Source organism: Drosophila teissieri, chromosome 2L, assembly GCF_016746235.2.
Source record: "Drosophila teissieri strain GT53w chromosome 2L, Prin_Dtei_1.1, whole genome shotgun sequence".
Lineage (NCBI taxonomy): Eukaryota > Metazoa > Arthropoda > Insecta > Diptera > Drosophilidae > Drosophila > Drosophila teissieri.
Window position 1 is genome coordinate 1780000 of NC_053029.1, and position 18713 is coordinate 1798712.

Here is an 18713-nt window from a genome sequence, read left to right on the forward strand (position 1 = left end):
TAAAAGACTTTAGTGACAGTCTAACAAATCAATTTTATTAGTTGCAAAATGCTGATGCCGTACAAATAAGTTAAATACATTGATGGAGATGACGCCGGCTTAAAAGCCTGAATCTTTTGAATGCTTACAGACTAAACACGTACATTATATAAAAAATATATAGTGGAATCATTCATTCATATATTGCACCTAATACCGACTCCCTCACATGGTGGACATGCGAGCATATCGAATTATCTGGTCGTGATTCAGGGGACTGTCGGTGGATAACTGAACCCTTTGCCACTGCCTGGTCTCGTTCGATTTCCGGATGGCCTCGACCACAGCCTGGACGTAGAGGCCATCCTCAAAGGTGGCCGCTGTGGAAACTGGGGCCTTAACCCAGGAGGACTCCTTGCTGCCGAAGGCTTCCTTCAGAGCGCCCACCATCTTGCAGAGTCCTTTGATATAGGGTCGTGGTAGCAGAGAGTTATTGGTGGCGAAGTGCAGATCCTGGACATCCACATAGACAGCTTCCTCCTTGGGTTGGCCCTCCTTGAGGACAAATAAGTCACCGCCGCGAACCACCAGGTGTCCTTTGCTGCCATAGATGAGCACTTCCTGCGAGAAGGCTTTGGCAGGCACAGTGTGACTGTGCAGAGCTACTGTGACCAGAGTGCCACTGGCCAGTTCCATTTGGAAGTTGCAGAAATCCGGAGCCGTAATTTGTCGAATGCCATTGATGGCCGCCGTGGTTTTGGTGTAGGATCGTAGGACTCCATGCACTCTAATTGCCTGCTGTTGCAGCAGGAAGGTGACCAAGTCCACCACAGATCCCACGAGATTCAGGGCACCGCCGCCCATTTGGGCATCGCACATCCAGTTGTACTTCTCGGGGAAGAGAGTTCCCATCTGAACGCGCACATCCATGAGTACCACGTCGCCAATGGAGCCAATCAGCTCCTCCTGCAAACAGCGACGCATGTGCGTGAAGGCGGGCAGGAACCTCAATGGATGGTTGACCAGGGAAATCAGAGTGGGATAGTACTGGGAAGCCCGAACCATTTTGAGTGCGTCCTGCTGGTGCAATCCAGCTGGCTTGTCGCACACCACATGCTTTCCGATGCCCAGGGCCTTCACCGAGATCTCCGCGTGCAGAAAGGGCTGGCAGACGATGAACACCAGGTCCACATCCTTCCGCAGCAGGACATCGTCAATTACGTTCGTATGGAATTGGACATTCTGCGTGGTGGCAGTTTCTTTCGCCTCTTTCAGGGTCCTGCCCCAAATGGCCCGCACCTCGAATCCTTTCTCCCGCAGCAGTGGCACCAGCACATTGGCTATCTCTCCCGTTCCGAACACTCCAACGCCCGGCAGCATCGCTCAAATAGGGTAAAACTCTATTAAGTTAAGCGAAAATTCTAATGTTTATTTTTGGTGGCCGACCAGGGCTGCCACATCGATTAAACTGCGGGCGTGAACAGCTGGGACTATCGGAGCGACATATCGATAAATGCCTGTTAGCTATTTTCTAGCTAAATATATTCAAAATATGCAAAGCTTCTAAAACATATTAATTATGGAATATATTTATAAGACAAGCTAATCCAGTGGTTGAAAAATATGTTTACTAATATTTGCTCTATATAAATGCAAGTCATAGCAATCGGCACGAACTTTCAAAGCAAGATCTAAATTATTTTTCGAATCATTAATAAATACCCAATTCCCAATGATTTCGATTGCTCAGTGGCTGACTTCCTTTTCAGCCGGAGCTTTGGCCTCTGCACAGGCGATTCGTTTTCTAAAAACCGCCAACGAGGGGGAGTCGCCCGCCAAAATTTCAAACCAGCTGGAAACCGCGGCCATCGACGGACTGCCCACCGAGCAACCGAAGATCCTGGGCTCCGAGCGGATCAGCAATGTCCTGCAGCACGTGCTGAGCAGCGAGCGCAACGCGAGTGGCGTCTACTTGGACGCCATGCACAACCGCAGTGCCAACAAGCAGGAGTACGCCCTGGGCTCCGAGTCGCTCAACCAAATGCTGGAGGACATCATGACCCCCGCTGGGAGTGTGAGCAGCAGGTCCTTGTCCGTGGAGCCCGCCGTCGATGCTTAGGAGCTGCCCCAAGCCACAAGCCGCATGAAATGCACGTCTCTTTTTCTACACCTAGTTAAGCTAATACAAAGTAAAACTTTCTTTCTTCTTTAGCACGAACCAAATGAGCTTGTAAGATATATAGGCTAACGTGGTCTAAATTGCTTATCTCCTCATCCTTGCCAGTAAAATGTAATCCCACTTTAAAGACCTCCTGGCTGTCCACTCAATTAACTAAGCCAGAGTCCTTTGGCTTCCATTTCCAGTGCGGTCTACGCCGCTAACCAACTCCCCATGTCCTCTGCCTCTCTGCCCCTTTGCTCCCTTCGCCCCTTCTTCCCCATATGCCACATGTGGCCCGCTTTTCGACCCTTTGAGCCATGTGTGGTATTGCAGCTGTCAAAGCAGCCGGCATGCGGAAAATGATTCTGCAGCTTATTACAAGCTGGCAACTGCGAGTGCAAACGCTCGGTGGAGTGAAGGACTTACTGACGACTGGGCTTATGGCGCACTGCGAACAATCGGGGGATAATTATCATTATCACAGGATAAGAGGCTGCAGTTTTGCCATTTCCTGGAGAATTTGCGTACTGCTGCGTGCTGAAAGCAGCGTCTTAAGAGTAACGAAGTAGTGCTCACTGACTTTCTCTCAGTGTACACCAACACCACACATTCGTGCGCCTGTGTTTGTGCGGGCGAAGGATGTGGGCGGACATAATGCAAGCATTGGCAAGCCATGGCAAACAAATGTCACAGTCGACGCATTGCCCTGTCATATGGTAACCCAATTAGTGTAATTTGGTTTGAGGCAGCTGCCGTCTGTCTGCCCCACCCACAGCCATATATACATATATATACCCCAATCCCGTCTTAATTAAACCACGAAGTGCACAGCGGCAGCGGGCAAACAATTAAATTTAAAGCAAACCCAGCGGCTCCTTCAAACAGCTAATGAATGCTGCTGCTTGAGACCTAGGGGCACAAGATATTGCCACAAGTTGGGGCGCCATCAAAGGTGCAATCGAAGGGGGCTATCCTTAAAGGACTGAGTCCTGAGACAGCTATTGTGTCGTACGTGGCAGGTACTAAAGGTATTAAAGGTATACATCACATATTCAATTTAAATGAGTCTTCGCACACCCACTATAAGTCGAATAGCCCCAATCAAATGCTCACTATCCTCTGCCACATAGCAGTTTAATGTGTTTAAGTAGCACCCGCAAAGTAGCTTCGTCTAAACCAATTAATATGTATCGCAGACATCTTGGAAAGACCCCAAGGCTGGACAGACACAGCTTCTAATTGAATTCTGAATGTTAATGGCAATATTGATTACACTTGCTGATCCCGGCTTAGTTTATCCAGACTTTGTCAGACCGCAGGACTCGTGCGGCGCGGGGGCACGTGGTGGCAACCTTTCAGACCAGACATTAATCACATTTAAGCCAGATTAATACTAAATGCAGGAGCAGGACGAGCCCGAAATGCCTGCAATTGGAGGCAGGACAACTGAGCATTTAATAAGCCAAACAAGCGGCCGTCGACGCAGCTCTACGTGACCTCATCTTGAGGTCTGCCAGCCGGCGGAAACTGAGTCTGCGACTTGGATTCGGACTGGGATTGGGATTGGGTTTGGGTTTGGGATTGGCACTGGGACTGGGACTGGGAGTCGAATGAATCAGACCGCACATAGATCTCTGTCAGAGGCATTAGCATTAGCAGCGAAACAGGACGAGCGCAGGGCAGCCAAAGATAGTTCATCAAAACTGACAAGCCCATTTCGCTGTTGGGAGTCACAGAGCGCCCTCCAGCTGAGCTATGACACCACACTTGGAGAAAATCCCAAGAGCATTCAAATAGTATTAACAATGGATGGGTTTGCTGACCTACTAGGTAAGAGGAATGCTATGCTATGGATACTATAAAAGCTGGAAATAAAATAATTATTTGCACAAGCCTTATCCTGCTTATTGGTTTATTTACTCTGTGTTCAGATGAGCTGGCAGCCAGGACGCACAGCACAACTGCAGGGAAGGCTCCGCATCACCAGGCAGCTCCTCCTCCTCCATCCACTTCACTTCAGCTGGAGAACCGCAGCCAACAGATGAGAAATATTCATCAGCATTTACGTCACGCAGCGCGCAAAAGTCGCTGGGAAAGCGGCGGAGATGTGGGTAAACGGAGGAATGGCAAAAGGAGCACAGGACGAGCAGGACGAACAGGACGAACAGGACCTGGCACTGGATGTCAGTAGATTTATGTTGACATTTCAATGACAGTTGTGAAAATGCTTCCATTTTATGTGTGTTTTGCTGTGGCTGTGGCCCGTCCGTCGCCTCTTTCATCTTAAATTTGCGCAAATTGCTTTATCGCAGCATCTTAAATTATTTCCAATCACGTATCACTCACGAATCGGGGAAAGTATATGTCGCGGATGTCACGATCCTGGCAGGGAAATAATAATGTCACACGCACTGCTCTCCAATTTAAGGGAATTGTTTGGGAATAGTTAAAGATGTGGTATAAGTTCATGTTATAGCAAAGCAATAGTTCATCTTAAGCTTTATTTGGTTCCGTAAAGAAAGCTTCACAAATTCATGAAATCGAACTGAACCAGGTAAAGCACGTATAGGAAACTGGTGATGATGATTTGAAAGCCCATGTTGTAGTTAATAGGAAAGAGTCCGCACAGCTGAAATCGAAATTTGCGGTGAGTGCACAGCCATGCGAATTCATTCAACTGTAAGAAAAAGGGTACAATTAGTTGATTGGAACTCAAATTGCACAAGTATACTCACACTTCTCTCCAACTCCTCATCATGGTGCTGCAGATCAGTGAATTGTTTCAGGACTTTCGATGTTCGGTCTCCACACTTTTCGGTGAGATCGCACACCACAACATTCAGCCAGAAGTCCCAGAAATTTAGGAGCAGTTGAGGGGAAGCCATCAAGTAAATATACCGCTGGTTCATGCTGACTCCCAGCACAATAAGGAAAAAGATTTGCACAGTATTCCCGATAAGATAAATAGTTAGCAAAAGGATCAGCTGGGTGTCGTTCGTCGCCAGCCCCGTTTCACTCAGCTGCAGCAGGCGATCGTACAAGGACGTTAGTGCGCGAATTCTTGAGCAGCTCAGCTTGCTTGAGTCCTGCAGTGTTTCATTGAGCAGCCACACATAGCGGTACACCAAAATGATTTCGGTATGAAAGTGCATAATGATCAGTTGGCAGCCGAGCAGTGGCAGGCAGCAAAGGATCTTTAGGATCTTCGGGTACGAATTTTCTTGCCACAGACAGAACAAAACTGCAATTATGATCTGACCTAGTGCAGTCACACATTTATTAATCAGGAAACAGTTAAAGTTGGGACAGTTTTTCAAAGTCAGATGGTCTTTTACCTGGCACTCTAGGTTGAGCAGTTCATTGGCAATCTTCAGAATCGTGTTGCTTTTCCAAACATTCATGAGTATTAATAAGCCTATGGAAAAAAACACTGTATGTGCAAACCGTAGGTATATGAGCTCCAACAGCGGATTGCGGTCAAATGCGTTCTTTTTTTTCCGCTGCCGAACTGCAAGGTAGCTACTCAACACCAGGCACATGGCGCAAGAATGCAGAATAAAACCGTAGAGTAGCAGCCATCGGGATCGTTTCAACTGCCTTCTTCGGGAGTCGAAAGTGAAGGGAAACAGTCCCAGTAGCCAGGATGCGTAGAGAGTCGTCTGCAGCATGAACCATGCCAAGTGGCAGCTGAAACCGCGTCGTGGCTGGAACATTTCCCTCTAAAGTGTTGGGTAAAACTGATGGCAACAGGTTTACTGCAAGGAAAAGGGACTAATCCATCTTTCACATGCAATTAGCCTTATTAGAACTATCCTTGGTTATCTGCAATGTATACTCCATTAAACTCAAGTTCAATAAGCAAAGTGACTGAGCTCATGACTCATCCATACAGTTGGTGTTACCCAAAAACTTCCGTGAATTTCATAATCTCGTCGTGGCATATTTCAAATTGACACATTTCGTATGATCCAACTATCTCGGGTTCCTCTGCATGATTCCACGCCTCGTCCTGCTGGCAATCAAAAAACAAATTGTTTGCGTGCCAGCCATCAATTTTTATTAACTTGATTAAGTGCTTTATGGCAGGCATCGGGGATTTCTGGTTGAGCAACAAGTTATTAGCCATGGAATGGAAATGCCGACGGTCTCTGCAGGAGGTGGGGCTGCTAAGTCAACCCAGATATATATAGATATATATGCACATAGCACATAGCACAGAGCACATAACGATGGGGATCCTGTGACAGCAGCTGGCGAAGTCGCCTCCTCTACAGCTGGTGTCAAGGAATAATATTTGCATTGTTGTAGCTGAAAAGGGGCTGACTTAAGTGGGCCTGGGGCTGGTTGCGGATTGGGGTTAGAGGGGTCCAGGTCCCCGATGCTCAGCATTTCAATAAGCTAAAGCTCAGCCTCGGATGAGGATGGTGACGGTGACGGAGGGTGAGGGATGAGGGGCACAGGCTGCTCTGCGGACGGGGGAATTTCATTAGGCAAATAACAGGAAGTTATGAAGACGTTACCTTCGTAGTTAACTGCAGGGAAATTTCTGCAAGACCTCCGAGTTTAGCCTTCCTAAAATCGGGCATTCACTATTATTATAATTTTATGTTCTGCAATAAATAATTCCCAATCCAGCCAAAGATATTGCAGCAAAGCAGCTTGATTCAAGTTCGCAAAACAACTTTCGAGAAGATAACTTCCTCAAATAATTAAGACTGAGAACAGAAGGGCGAGAACTGAAGTGAAGCTGTGCTTAGTCCAAAATGAAGTGCTTTCTGCTGGCAACTGGAAAATTCCATTTGCCCATGCCCACAAACATACAAACATCTCAAAACAAGAAATTTTGCAGTCGAATGAATTCCGGATTGTCTGAGGGAATTCCATTAGCAAGGATCTCGTCCTGCATACTCGCATGTGTACTGCACTGGATGAAACCACCCAACTGCCCCACAAAAACACGCATTTGCATACACAGTTGTATAAATAAAGCTGAGCACAAAGCTGGTCACTTGCCCTAATTGAGCCTGAAGGTGGCACTGGGAGGCCTTTTGTGGAGCAGAGTGAAGAGTCAGGATGCGGTGTACTAATCGAAACATGTGTATGCGAGAGGAGGCACATTCATACCTCCGAAAATATGGCAGAAATTGTACAAAATTGCTATCACAGATACATTTACATCTAATCACAATAGATGTTCATTTCCATCGAGCATTTCCCATATGCAGTTACTATTATTTGCACCGCGACTGTGCGCACAAATACTTGACTGAATCTCAGGCAGCGCAGTCATATAAAATGCAATTCACAAATGAAGATTCATGTCATTTCCACCCCCCTCACGACGTCCGCAGGACATAAATCAATGCATCCTGACACAAGCTGGACGTCCTGACTTTCCACTATGGACACGCACTTCCCCCGCATTTCCAACACTTTCCATAAGTCAAATTAAATGATTTCAGCAGGCTCGACTGGCAAATTGTGAGTTTTGCATTTAAAGTGCCACATTGCCTTCCATTTGACATTGCCATTGCTGGTGTGACATGAGCACATTGTTTGTGCACAAGTTAAAACTCACTTAATTATCCGGTTGACGCTGCGCAAATTGCAATTAAGCCTCCGTGCAATTATAGTTTTGGGAGCAACTTTCAGAGTAATCAAGCCATTGCCAATATATTTATTTAGTTTTTCTAATATTTTATTATTTTTCCTTATGAAAAATGTGAAGTGAAAACTGAGTCACAAGTGGGAAAGAGCAAAGCTTCCTGCCGAGAAGGATAAAACTCCTTTTCCTGACCAATTTGTTTTACTATTGCACTAGTTTTTCGATTAATTGCGAGTGCCAGAGGTCCTCGAGTCGCTTTTGGTGATTCGGTGAATGCTCAGGATAATTCCGCGGTTCACGGAGGTCAGGCGCAGTTGCTCGCGAATGGAGACATTTGGCTGCGGATGGCTGAGGTCGGGAAAGTCCTCGAAATCCAAATCATCTGTTTCGGAAGATGTTCCAAATATCTGGTTAAAGTTCGAAGAGTTTAGTATGGGACGCTTGGCTTCGTTCTCTGGAGGAGCATTCAACTCGATATCTTTTTCCTGTAAATTGAAGAACATAAAGTGCACTTAAAAAGGACCATAAGTGATATTCAATTAGCGGGAAATAAATATTCATAGCTGCGCAGTTAGTTGTCAGAGAAAAACGCGCTTAATTAAACATTTATAGACCTTAAACAAGCATGTTAATAACATTCACATAATAATACAAATAAATAATAAGCGCTTTTGGTTGAAACAGAAAAACTAACCAATTAATTGTGGCTTGGTGATTTATCAGGAAAATTGAAAATAGTGTCAAGTCCAGATAATAAAGTACCTGATTTTTCCTCGGGCTGCAAGTGGAAATAACTTTCTCCGGAGGCTGGTTACGCCTATGGAAATCCTCCTCGCGCTCCAAGGGATCGTCAGTGAAAAGGATATTCACGAAGTTATTCATTTTGCCTCGAACTGACTGTTCACAACGCTCCGTTTTTACCACTTTTCCAGTTAAACAAGTTAAACTATCGGAGCTGCGATTCAGGGCCTGCTGAGAGGTTTAGATTAATCGGGTTTCCCAGCTCATTCATGCAAAATGCATGTCCATCAATCCAAAACAAATTAGCACTGCCCACTCATCCCGAGTGCAGCTAAAAGCCTTTTCACCTACCATCCGAAATCCTCGGAGCGAGGCCCTCGATTATTTACGTACTAAATGCAGATAAAGTTCCGTTTTTAAGGCTTCTATCCGGGAATCCGGACTGCGGACAACTACGGACAACGGACTACGGAATACGGACTCCGGACTGCGGACTACGGACTCCGGACTGCGGACCTCTCTATGCACTTTGCTGGCGGACCGAAAAATAAAATTTATTTACAGTTTCCCCTGCCGGAGGCTGCCGAAAAACGGAAGTTAGTGGGCGGGGATTTTCCAGGGGGCGCGGTTGTGAAAAAAGTCAGTCACGTTTTGTGCAAAATGGAAATGGTTTGGAATTTACGGCCAAATACTCGGCCAGCAAGTACTATAAAAAATGCGAAGGGCGGCAACCCTAATCGTCGTGAAGGACTGCTGCTCTGCTGCTCTATTATTTTCTGCTCTTTTTTGCCATTTTTGGGTAGGCCTAATGAAATTTTCGCTTTATGGCAAGTGCAGCCGGGTGGATTGCAGGTGAAAGCTTTTCCTGTCAGCCGGGGAATGTTGTTTCGAAATCACATTTTTTGCGGATCCTTTAATTTGAGTGCTGTTCCTCCTTCGGCTCCATCATAAATAAACAAATGCTGTAAACCATCTGATATGCGAGCCGTTTTTACAGGCTGGCCGAGCTGGTTGATGCTCCCCCGTATTTATTTTGCACCTCTTGGCATTTTATTACCTGCTTTTCCTGCCAGCTTTTCCTGCCATTTTCGGTGCGTAAGTTTATTTGTCACAATAAAACAGCACCAGCGTGTCCTGCAAGTCGGCGAAGTCAGCTTAAATTGCGGTGGAAAAAGAGGGGACATGGGAATAAAGGATTCCCTTAAGCTTTCGTGGTTGGATATTTCAAGTTTAAGTTGACCTAAGAAACTATACTATATTCTTGATCCCAACTACTAAACTAGTACTATATTATTTTTGCTAGAGCTGCTTGGCAAATTGTAACTGTGTAGAGCTCATGCTCCTTTTGGACTAGGATCTGTTCTTCAAATACTATTATTTGCAGCTTATTAAACATTCCTTTTTGCACATTTCGCCAAAGTTGCTGCCACTGTTCATGGGAACAATGAAAAGTTCAACTAACCATGACTTTGGGGCTACAAAACGCCCGGACAAGCTGTACACATTAAGTTTCAACTTTGGCCCAACACCAACATCAACACACTGACACAGGTGTGACCCGAGTGAGCACCACCCCCTAAACCCCGCCCCCGGGACCCATTACCCCTCGCCCTGAACTCTGAACCCACAAACACACTAAACACACTAAAACACGCAACAAACCAAAGCCACCAAAGCAAGTCAACAAAAATGGTTGCTCTCCGCTGGTTTGCATTTTCCGCTTTTGTCGACGCTTTTGCAACTTTTGCTGTCACTCGTTTTTCTTCTTTTTCTTTTTATACCATTTTTTATACCATTTTAATTTCATACTTTATGCAGCCTGTTGGGGGATTCAAGCTGTTCCATAATGAAGCCAGCTTCTTCAAGCGGCTAAGCAGGAAAATATGACAAAATGTTCAGCTAGCGGCGCATTTTTGGGCCTTCCTCCGGAGCTTAGTTACTACCACAAGCGCACTTTAAACTAAATAAAAGCAGTAAAGAAAATATAATTCAACAAGTTTTACTTAAGGCCAGAATATGAATATACCATACACTTAAGTAAGTATTAAGTAAATATATAAGTGAGTAAATAAACTCGATCATAAACCTTTGGACTTAAGTTAAGTCTGCTCTTAGTGCACCAGATTGTTTCGAGTGTAGCACCCATTGAACCCCCCACCTCTGGCACTCCAGAGTTTTCCGCGTGCTGACAGCGGAAAATGTCACAAAATGTTGGCGGCGCTGACTTTTCTGCATGAGTCTGCTGTTTTATTTTATTTGAGCCATTTTCGTACCAGCCAGACTATGACTATCGCATTCATATTTTTGGCCTTTTACGACTTTTCATAATCTTTATGGGGCGGTGGGCGGCTGGCGCCGGGGGCGTGGCTCAGCGCTTTTAACAGCCCAAGGAGTTACGATGCTTATGAGTGCAATTTAAATTCAAAAGCCGCTTAAATTTATTTCGAGCCCAGGCTGCAGCTCCTGCACTCACTTAAGTCAATTTTTGTGTTGCAAATTTTACATTTATGACAAGCAATTTAACTTTTGCCTAATTGCGCGACATGCAAAATTGCAAGTTAACTTCTGGGAATTGCCTACCCCCCCGCCCCATCTCCGATCCTCCTCCCCAAAGACCCCTCCCCGTCCCTCCGCAGGATGCCCGGAGTGGTGTGTCCTGATGGTTCATTAAATGTAACTTTTGCCTCCGTCGGAAGGCGGCGTAGAAAAGTTCCTTCTCCTCCAGCAACAGGATGTGGATGCCTTCGCTCCTCTGCCGATGGAACTACCAGGAGGCTTGGAGTCAGCCGGGAACTAAGCAAATAGAATGGCTCATTAGGATAGTGCCACTGGAACTTATTGGATTAGTTGCCCTTCTTCGGCAGAAGGATGACTCAGTCACGCGATGCCATTCGCTGTGCATGTGGAGGTTGTGGATATATCGGCGTATCCTCGGAGATTTTCAGAGATGATTATATAAAAAGGGATTGTGACATCCTTCGGGGCAGAAAAGCAGACGAATGGCTCTGCCAGACTTGAGGTCCTTTGGTGGAAATGCATTTTCATAATACGATTTAACTTGACTGTATTTGGGTAGTTTTTTTCATTGTCATAAATTGAATTCTTTTGGTTTCATTTCAGACAATTTTTTAGACAATGCTAACTTCGCTGGAAATGCCCCATTTATGTTGGCGTAGTTTTCTCAGCTTCAATTTCGGCATCGCTTTTTCTCAAACGTCTGCCACCCACTCAAACTTATTTATGAACATTTTGTGCTTTATAAAAAATGAAAAGTGGCTGAAAGCGCTCAGAGTTCCTCTGAAAAGTTGCAGAAACTTAAAAGCAACTTAAAACTCCGAACGCAGCTAATCTCATTGGGGAAACTTAAGTTTGTCTATCCGCCAATTAGCAAAAAGCAGGATTTTCATTTCGCATGCAAGTGAAGATGTCAAAGCCTCGGATGGCGAAAATGGGAAAGATTTTTCCGGCTCAAGGCGTCGAAGTGGATCGAGCATTGTCTTAATCTTTCCCCGCGGTCTCTTTTGCGCTTTGAGTTGTTTGAAAGTGGCGGTAACTGAAGGATAAACACGCACAAGGAAGCTGCCTGAAAATCCTTGTCACTTCGCAAAAGGATTTGCATTTCTAAACCCATTCGGAGTTGCATAAACTGATTTTTTTAGCGACTTAACTTATGCGTCACTCTGCTTTTAGCGAAAAAATTGCAGCTGGCAAGTAAAAGCTGGAAAAACAAACAAGAATTTAGTCCTGTTTGCATTCAGTATGCACAAAGGATTATTTTCACTCTTGCAGTCAAACAAAAGTAAACGAAACACAATTTTGAATTCCAAAAGACTCTTTGTTGCGAGCCCGTAATTCATACGGATATAAGTTATTGAAAATTCCGGAAAAAGCGAATTGTGTATGGATTGGTATTGTGTTAATACTGGTGTTTAAATTGTGCGATTTTTCGTTTGCTGAAACTGTAAGCCTTTTTCTGTTTTTAAATCTCCTGTTGTTGGACACGAATTTTGAATGCAGGCAAGTGGGGCATTAAAGCCCAGTTCAACTCGACATTTTCGCCAAGTTTCCCTGCTGGCGACATTTTGCCTGCCGCAACATGTTAGCAAAAACCGAAGTTTTCCTGAAGTTTAAGTTTGTCTTTGGTCTGGGCCCAAGTTGCTGGAGGCCGCAGCTCGTCTCGTTGAGCCCACTCTGCGGTCATGAGGCACTTGCTCATCCTGGTGCCCCATCTCCAGCTCCAGCTGCAGCTCCTACTCCCGGCAGCAAACCACTGACCTCAGCCCCAAGTGAAAAAGTAATTTAAGCGCAGATAGGACAAGACGTTTGCATGAGTTGGCAACTGTAGTTTACCATTTTTATTTAGCCATCATTTGCCTTTATGACTGCTGCGGTAATCCTGCCAGTGATGTCCTCAAAACCACCATGATTTGGCCATTTTGTCGAGTTCATTTCGAAGTTGTGGAAAAGTGGCAAAGTGTGCAAGTGTGGCAAGTTTTACAGACTCGTGGGCCAGGTTTTTGGGGGGACCAACTTAATGGCAGCCACGTGGGACATTTTTGAGGAAAAGTGCTCTTTAAAAAGTAATAAATGTCATTCCAAGACAAATGCCTTGTTTTTAAATCATTTTCAGAAAACCAAAACCATTCAATTTGCAAAGAACTAAATAATTGAAATTTAATATATTCATGACTTATCGGAAATGTAAGAGACAACTGTAATTAAACTTCTCGGTTTCGAGCTTCGTTTAACTACATTAAATAGCTCCTTTTGATGTGTCAACCACATGTGCAAAATGCTTTCATAAAATGAGCAAATTATTTCCATCAGCTATTAGAAACCCACACAAAGCAGCAACAAACCAGGACGAAGGATAACTGACGCAGACAACTACAACTACAGTGAGCACGACTGACGGGGAGTGTCAGGATGACCACAGCAGCCACAGCAGTTCATAAGGATGTTGCAAACAGGACGAGGTCAGTGGATCCTCTTTGAAAGCGAACAACCAAAGGATAAGGCGGACAGAAAAGCAGACAGACCCCGCAGCAAGCCACAGATATCAATCGGGCAACTAATTGTCCAGGTTGCAGCCAGAATGACCCATGTGATTGGTCAAACATTTTCAATATTTCCTCAAAACACCAGTTGTCCCACTCCGAAATAAATTTCCCAGAGGAAACCTCAAGCATTTTCCACCTTCCCTTTGTTTTCCGGGCAATTCCAAACAATAAGTTGCCATTTTACTGCCGAATGCTTAACCTTGTCCTCAATCGCAAAGGGAGCATTCGACTCCTGTTTTCCCTCGCTTTTCCTCCAGATGTTGCCCAAGATTATTTTCACCATTTTCCTTGTGCCCTTTGTTCGGTTCCCTAGAAAAGAAAAATTTCAATGGAATATGGGGAGCTGTTTTTGTGGGCTGGCGCCTAATCAGATATTTACGCCCCAGGCGGTGGCTCAAAGTAGAAAAATATCCAGCAAAACACCTTTAGTGCACCGAGAGAAAAATCAGTTACTTTGGAGGAGAAAAAGGTTGCATTAAATTTAATTCACACAGTGGTTTTTCTCGCAGTGAGCTAGAATTACATTTGAGCTTTGGGCCTTCGACTCTTGCTGGGTGTTAAAATAAATGAGGAGCATTTAAGGCCAAATCCCCATGGCAGACCAACACCAACCTCATCCGCAGTCCGAATCCGAGTACGAATCCGAATGGAATCGATATGTGAGCCCACTCCTCCCCTCTTCCATTTTCCTGTTTCCTGGGAAATCCGTTTCCTGTCAAGCTTCCACTTAATTGGCAGCATTTATCAAAAATTGCATGGAAACAATGCTGGCAATTTCTGCATGAATTTGGCAGTGGTGGTTAGCCTGAAAACGGAGGCGCAGTAGGCGTGGCATAAATCCTTGGAGATCCTAGACATACATCTGCATCAGAACGTGTCCAAGTGGGAGCAGCCCAGAAATCAGGTCGCCAGGTCCACTTTCTCCCTCTTAGAGCTCCATTGTGTGTTCCCTGTTTGATGTGTTGTGTGTGGAAAAGAAAAGTGGGAAAACGGAAGGTTCTGGGAGAAAGAAAAGTTTGTAGAGCGTTTCACTTGACCTGCTTGGCGGATTGAGATCCTCGAGCGCAAATGGCAAAGGGAAATGGTATGGTAGCCGTTCGAGGAGCAATAAAGTTTGCAGAACATGCTCATTGTAGGCCAAGGCAAATATTAAGAGAGGTCGAGGGGTGGTAAATCAATCTGCAGACATATCTCCTTAATTGACCCCTCACTCAAAATAATTATCTCCCATTATGAGAGTGGAATTAACACTCAATGCAAGTGAGGCGCTTTAATCGCTGCTCAACCGCAATTTTCGTCTCTCGAATATCCTTCGCCTTTCCCCCCGGAATTTCACTTCCGGTCCAATTGGCAAACCTCGAAAACGGAAGGATATTGCGCCTACTGCACGAAATGGGGCGTGGCTAGATGCTGCTGGTATTGTTAATGAAGGGCAGTGCAATGGGCTTCCTGCTGCACTTCCGCATATGCATAATTTATCGACACTCACTTCGATATGGACTTATATACGGGTTTGAACATTCCAGCACTCACTGCACAAATGCAAATATTAAAACTGTTATGAATGCGAGTGCTACTTTCCCACACTTTAATCCCCACCGCTGGTGAGTCCTTAATCCTTGACTGCCCTTCACTAATTCAGCCCCCATCCACACGAGGAATAAAGGGGAAGTGGGCTATGGAATTTTCGGGGAGCTGGTATCCCTGCCGTTCTGCTGTTTCCACGCTCTGTGGCATATTTAAAGTGTTGGCAAATCACGGCTATGGGAATTAGCAGGGGTTCAAATGGGAAAAGCGTAGATGTGCTCGGGGATCTCATCTGGTCAGCTGCACCGTTCTGACCAAATTGGCAAACATGGCATGGGAAAAAGGATAAAGGTCTCCAGCGAGGATGCCATATATGAAATGTCATGCGGGCTTGCGTTGCATTCAGATTGCATTCAGATGAGGGGCGAAAGGTGCGAGATTTATGTAGGTATTACTAGAATTTCGGGGAAAAAGCGTTATTCGAATTTGATTAAATTACTTTGCTAATATTGAATATTTACTAGGTGCGTGCATTGAAGTTTTCAACAGAGAAGAGTATCCTGTAGATCTTGCTGCCCCAGTGAAGAATAAACCAAGGCGTGTGTACAGGGGAAACTGACAAACAATGGCCGGTTTTCCATCCGCAGGATCCACCAAGACAACCACGAACTATCCACGTCACAAACAGGAGCAGCAAACAGCGGAGACAATGGAGACAGCCGACAAGGACGATAATCAACTGGTAAACTGGTAAACAGCCGCAGACGATGGAAGTCATCACCCGTCCACCACTCGTCCTGCCATTCTCCTTCTCCTCCAAGTAGAAGGACCTTCTCGTCGCTCCACTGCAGCAGCAATTAAATTTCCCTGATTCCGTAATTGCGTCAAGAACGGACAACGACAGCTGCCACGCCCCGTTTGAACCGCCCTCGAGTTAGTGGTTGCTATTAAAAAATCATAAATTAAGCAGTGGGAGCTTGTGTTATCCTTTTGCGACGTTTCTGTCCTCGATTCCTTGCACTTGAGAAGGATATAAAGTATTTCGGTCGCCAATAAAGTGTTTTTTAATTGCTTTTGGCTGTTTATATGGGTCATTTCTGTTTTATTTCTTTTGTTGCAACTAAAAACGCGTTTGCAATGTGCCTTTCAACCATTTTCATTGCATTTTCATAGCCTAGATTGTTAATTAATTTCCTCTTCTCTTGCTGTTCTCGCCTTTCTCTCTGTTTCTTTTGGTTTTGTTTGGCTTATTTTGCTCGGAAACAAGAAACTCTTCCGAGCTGATTGCACTCAGCTGATGAACTCTTTAAAAATTGAGTCAAATTATTTGGCCCAAGGCGACCTTTCCTTATTCTCTTTGATATCTTACGGAATAGCCTGATTCTGGCAGCCTTGAAACCAGACTTGCCATAAAATGAATATAAACTCGGAAGCGCAGTGAAATCACAGGATGAGTCATAAACCTTCAAAAGAAAATCATAAAGTCGGGAAAAATTCCATTGTGGGATGTGAGGTATGAATGGGAAAGGGATGTCATGTATTAAACATATTTACAACTTGTATAGTTTAACTAATATTAAAGAAAGTACTTTTCCTGCCTTCATTCTTCTTTAGCTGGCCCTCTCAAAATATTTTAGAAACCTTTTGGCCACTTTCCCCACTCATTAATCAATTCCCCACCCCGCCCTTCCACACTCGTCACACCCCAAAGTTCAATCGGAGCAGAAGGAGATTTTGATATATTACTAGGACCAACTCGCCTTGATTATTTCTTTAATTAAAGCTTCCACAACCTCACATCCCGCTGAGAGGGGAAAAGTGGCGGAAATTTAATAAAAATGTCACAGCTGAGCTGTGCGGCTCGCTCTCATTTTCAATTTCCCCGAGGACCTTGGAACCTCCCACGATAATTATGAAATGGAAGTCATTTGTTCAGCTGTCGGCGGGCGAAGTTTTTCCAGCTGCGAGCTGACCACTGGGAAAGCTTTAAGGTGGCGTGGAAAGATCGGAAAGTGGGAGGTGAAAGTGAGTGATTTGCATGATGATACTTTATTCCCTGTTCCTTTCCTACTTTCTTTTTTCCTCCAGCCACATCCACATGAATAAATTCCAATGGCCAATTTTGGACAAACTTTGTGGCACGTGGAAGGAAGGGAAGGGTGGTTTACACGTGGTGCCAATGTTGTCCCGCCAACATTCTGACAATTTGTGGAAAACAAATAGGAAAAGCGGGCGAAGAGCTTCCCTGCTGAATTATTCATAAATATGCAACGCATTTCCATCTTGTTCTAGAATCTGCGAAAAATTCGGGTACATCCGATGACAGGCCAGGAAAAATGCTGGGACAGAAATGTCGAACTAGAATCCTGCGAAGGTGAGCTTGACATTGAACATCCTTCAACGGCGGAGAAGATGGATGACATTTCCTAGGAACTTACTGATTTCAAGCTTACTGATATGCAAATCAGAGGGAAATCCATTGAAGACATGATGTGATGAGTCTCTGTTTCTATATAATTTTCAATTTATTGCCCGCCGAGTTTTTTAACCAGAAACCCAACAGTTTTCCTGCTCCTCTTTTATTTTCCACTTTTCAGAACCCCTATCCATTTTACCCCTACAGCCGTTTTATGGTTTTGCACTTAGCAATTAACGAGTTTACTTTTTTTCGTGCTACTCCCAGTGCCCGCATCAAGTGGACATATCCTCCTCCAATCCTCCACTCCTCCACTACCTCCACCACTCCCTGCAGCACTTTCTCCCTCTGGAAGCCCCTTTCACCACCCAAAAACACCTCCCAGCTGGCTCGTTGCTCTCAATTAGAGTGTCACTTCCGTTTGGAATTTAGTTCGCTGCTGGACAAATTTACCTATGTGCAGGTGCCGTCACCTCCGCTTTTCCCTCCCATTTTCCCAGTCCCGCATCCTTCCATGTTTTCCACCCGCTTTTCCCGCTTTTCCCGCTCTTCCCGCTCCTCCAGCTGCCATAAAAACGGAACTCGGACACGGACTGCATTGCGGTCTCGTCCTCTTTGGGGGATGCTTAATGGGAAGAGGATAAGGATGTGGATCTGGATCTGGAGGGGCCAACTTGGATCCTCTTTGAGTTCGTGCTGGGAAATAATTGCGCTCCAGAGAGTTGGTAATTTATGGCAGGACAGTGCAGGGTTCAACTGAAGTTCAAGGTCCGTGGAAAATGTCATTTCAATTGCATTAAACTCGCTTCGCGGACAAAGAAACTTCTCACCATTTTTGCCGAGTTCTGGCTACAAGTGAATGCACATTATTCTTAGGAGTTTTCCACTCCCTTGGCTTCATTACCCCCTCACAATCACCTCCTACTTAGTAGCTTTCTTTGCAGAAAATGCAGCGGAAATTGTTTCTAAATAAGAGCAAAAGCAGAAGAAAATGGGAAAATGTCAAAGAAATTTAAGAAGCGCGAAGAAAGTTGGAGGTTGGGAGGTTGGGTGAAGGCAGGAAGTATTGCAGAGAAAACTCCGATTGAATTGGTGTCAAGGAATCGGAAAATAAAAACAGGTGGCAAAATGAGATTTGAAATGTGGAGAATGAAGGAGAAGGTTTTGATTTCCGGAAAAGGTTCAAACACATGTCGCTCTCACCTTTCACCGGCTTTTCGACTT

The 18713-nt window shown here is 45.0% G+C and overlaps 4 protein-coding genes across 4 annotated transcripts; 1 reads left to right on the forward strand and 3 right to left on the reverse strand.

Moving 5' to 3' along the window:
* Positions 1-13: 13 nt before the first annotated feature.
* Positions 14-1431, reverse strand: LOC122625941 (glucose-fructose oxidoreductase domain-containing protein 1). The gene has a single exon (XM_043806002.1). The coding sequence runs from the start codon at positions 1357-1359 to the stop codon at positions 205-207; it is 1155 nt and encodes a 384-aa protein (XP_043661937.1). The 5' UTR covers positions 1360-1431; the 3' UTR covers positions 14-204.
* A 208-nt stretch (positions 1432-1639) lies between these two features.
* On the forward strand, positions 1640-2285 carry LOC122626497. The gene is made up of 2 exons (XM_043806780.1): positions 1640-2129; positions 2192-2285. The coding sequence occupies exon 1, from the start codon at positions 1712-1714 to the stop codon at positions 2096-2098; it is 387 nt and encodes a 128-aa protein (XP_043662715.1). The 5' UTR covers positions 1640-1711; the 3' UTR covers positions 2099-2129; positions 2192-2285.
* A 2379-nt stretch (positions 2286-4664) lies between these two features.
* On the reverse strand, positions 4665-5853 carry LOC122611389 (putative gustatory receptor 22f). Its single transcript, XM_043784412.1, has 2 exons — positions 4876-5853; positions 4665-4817 (listed from the first exon to the last, which is right to left on the reverse strand). The coding sequence occupies exons 1-2, from the start codon at positions 5851-5853 to the stop codon at positions 4665-4667; spliced, it is 1131 nt and encodes a 376-aa protein (XP_043640347.1).
* A 2091-nt stretch (positions 5854-7944) lies between these two features.
* LOC122626610 lies at positions 7945-8707 on the reverse strand. The gene is made up of 2 exons (XM_043806927.1): positions 8508-8707; positions 7945-8230 (listed from the first exon to the last, which is right to left on the reverse strand). The coding sequence occupies exons 1-2, from the start codon at positions 8625-8627 to the stop codon at positions 7970-7972; spliced, it is 381 nt and encodes a 126-aa protein (XP_043662862.1). The 5' UTR covers positions 8628-8707; the 3' UTR covers positions 7945-7969.
* Positions 8708-18713: the final 10006 nt, after the last annotated feature.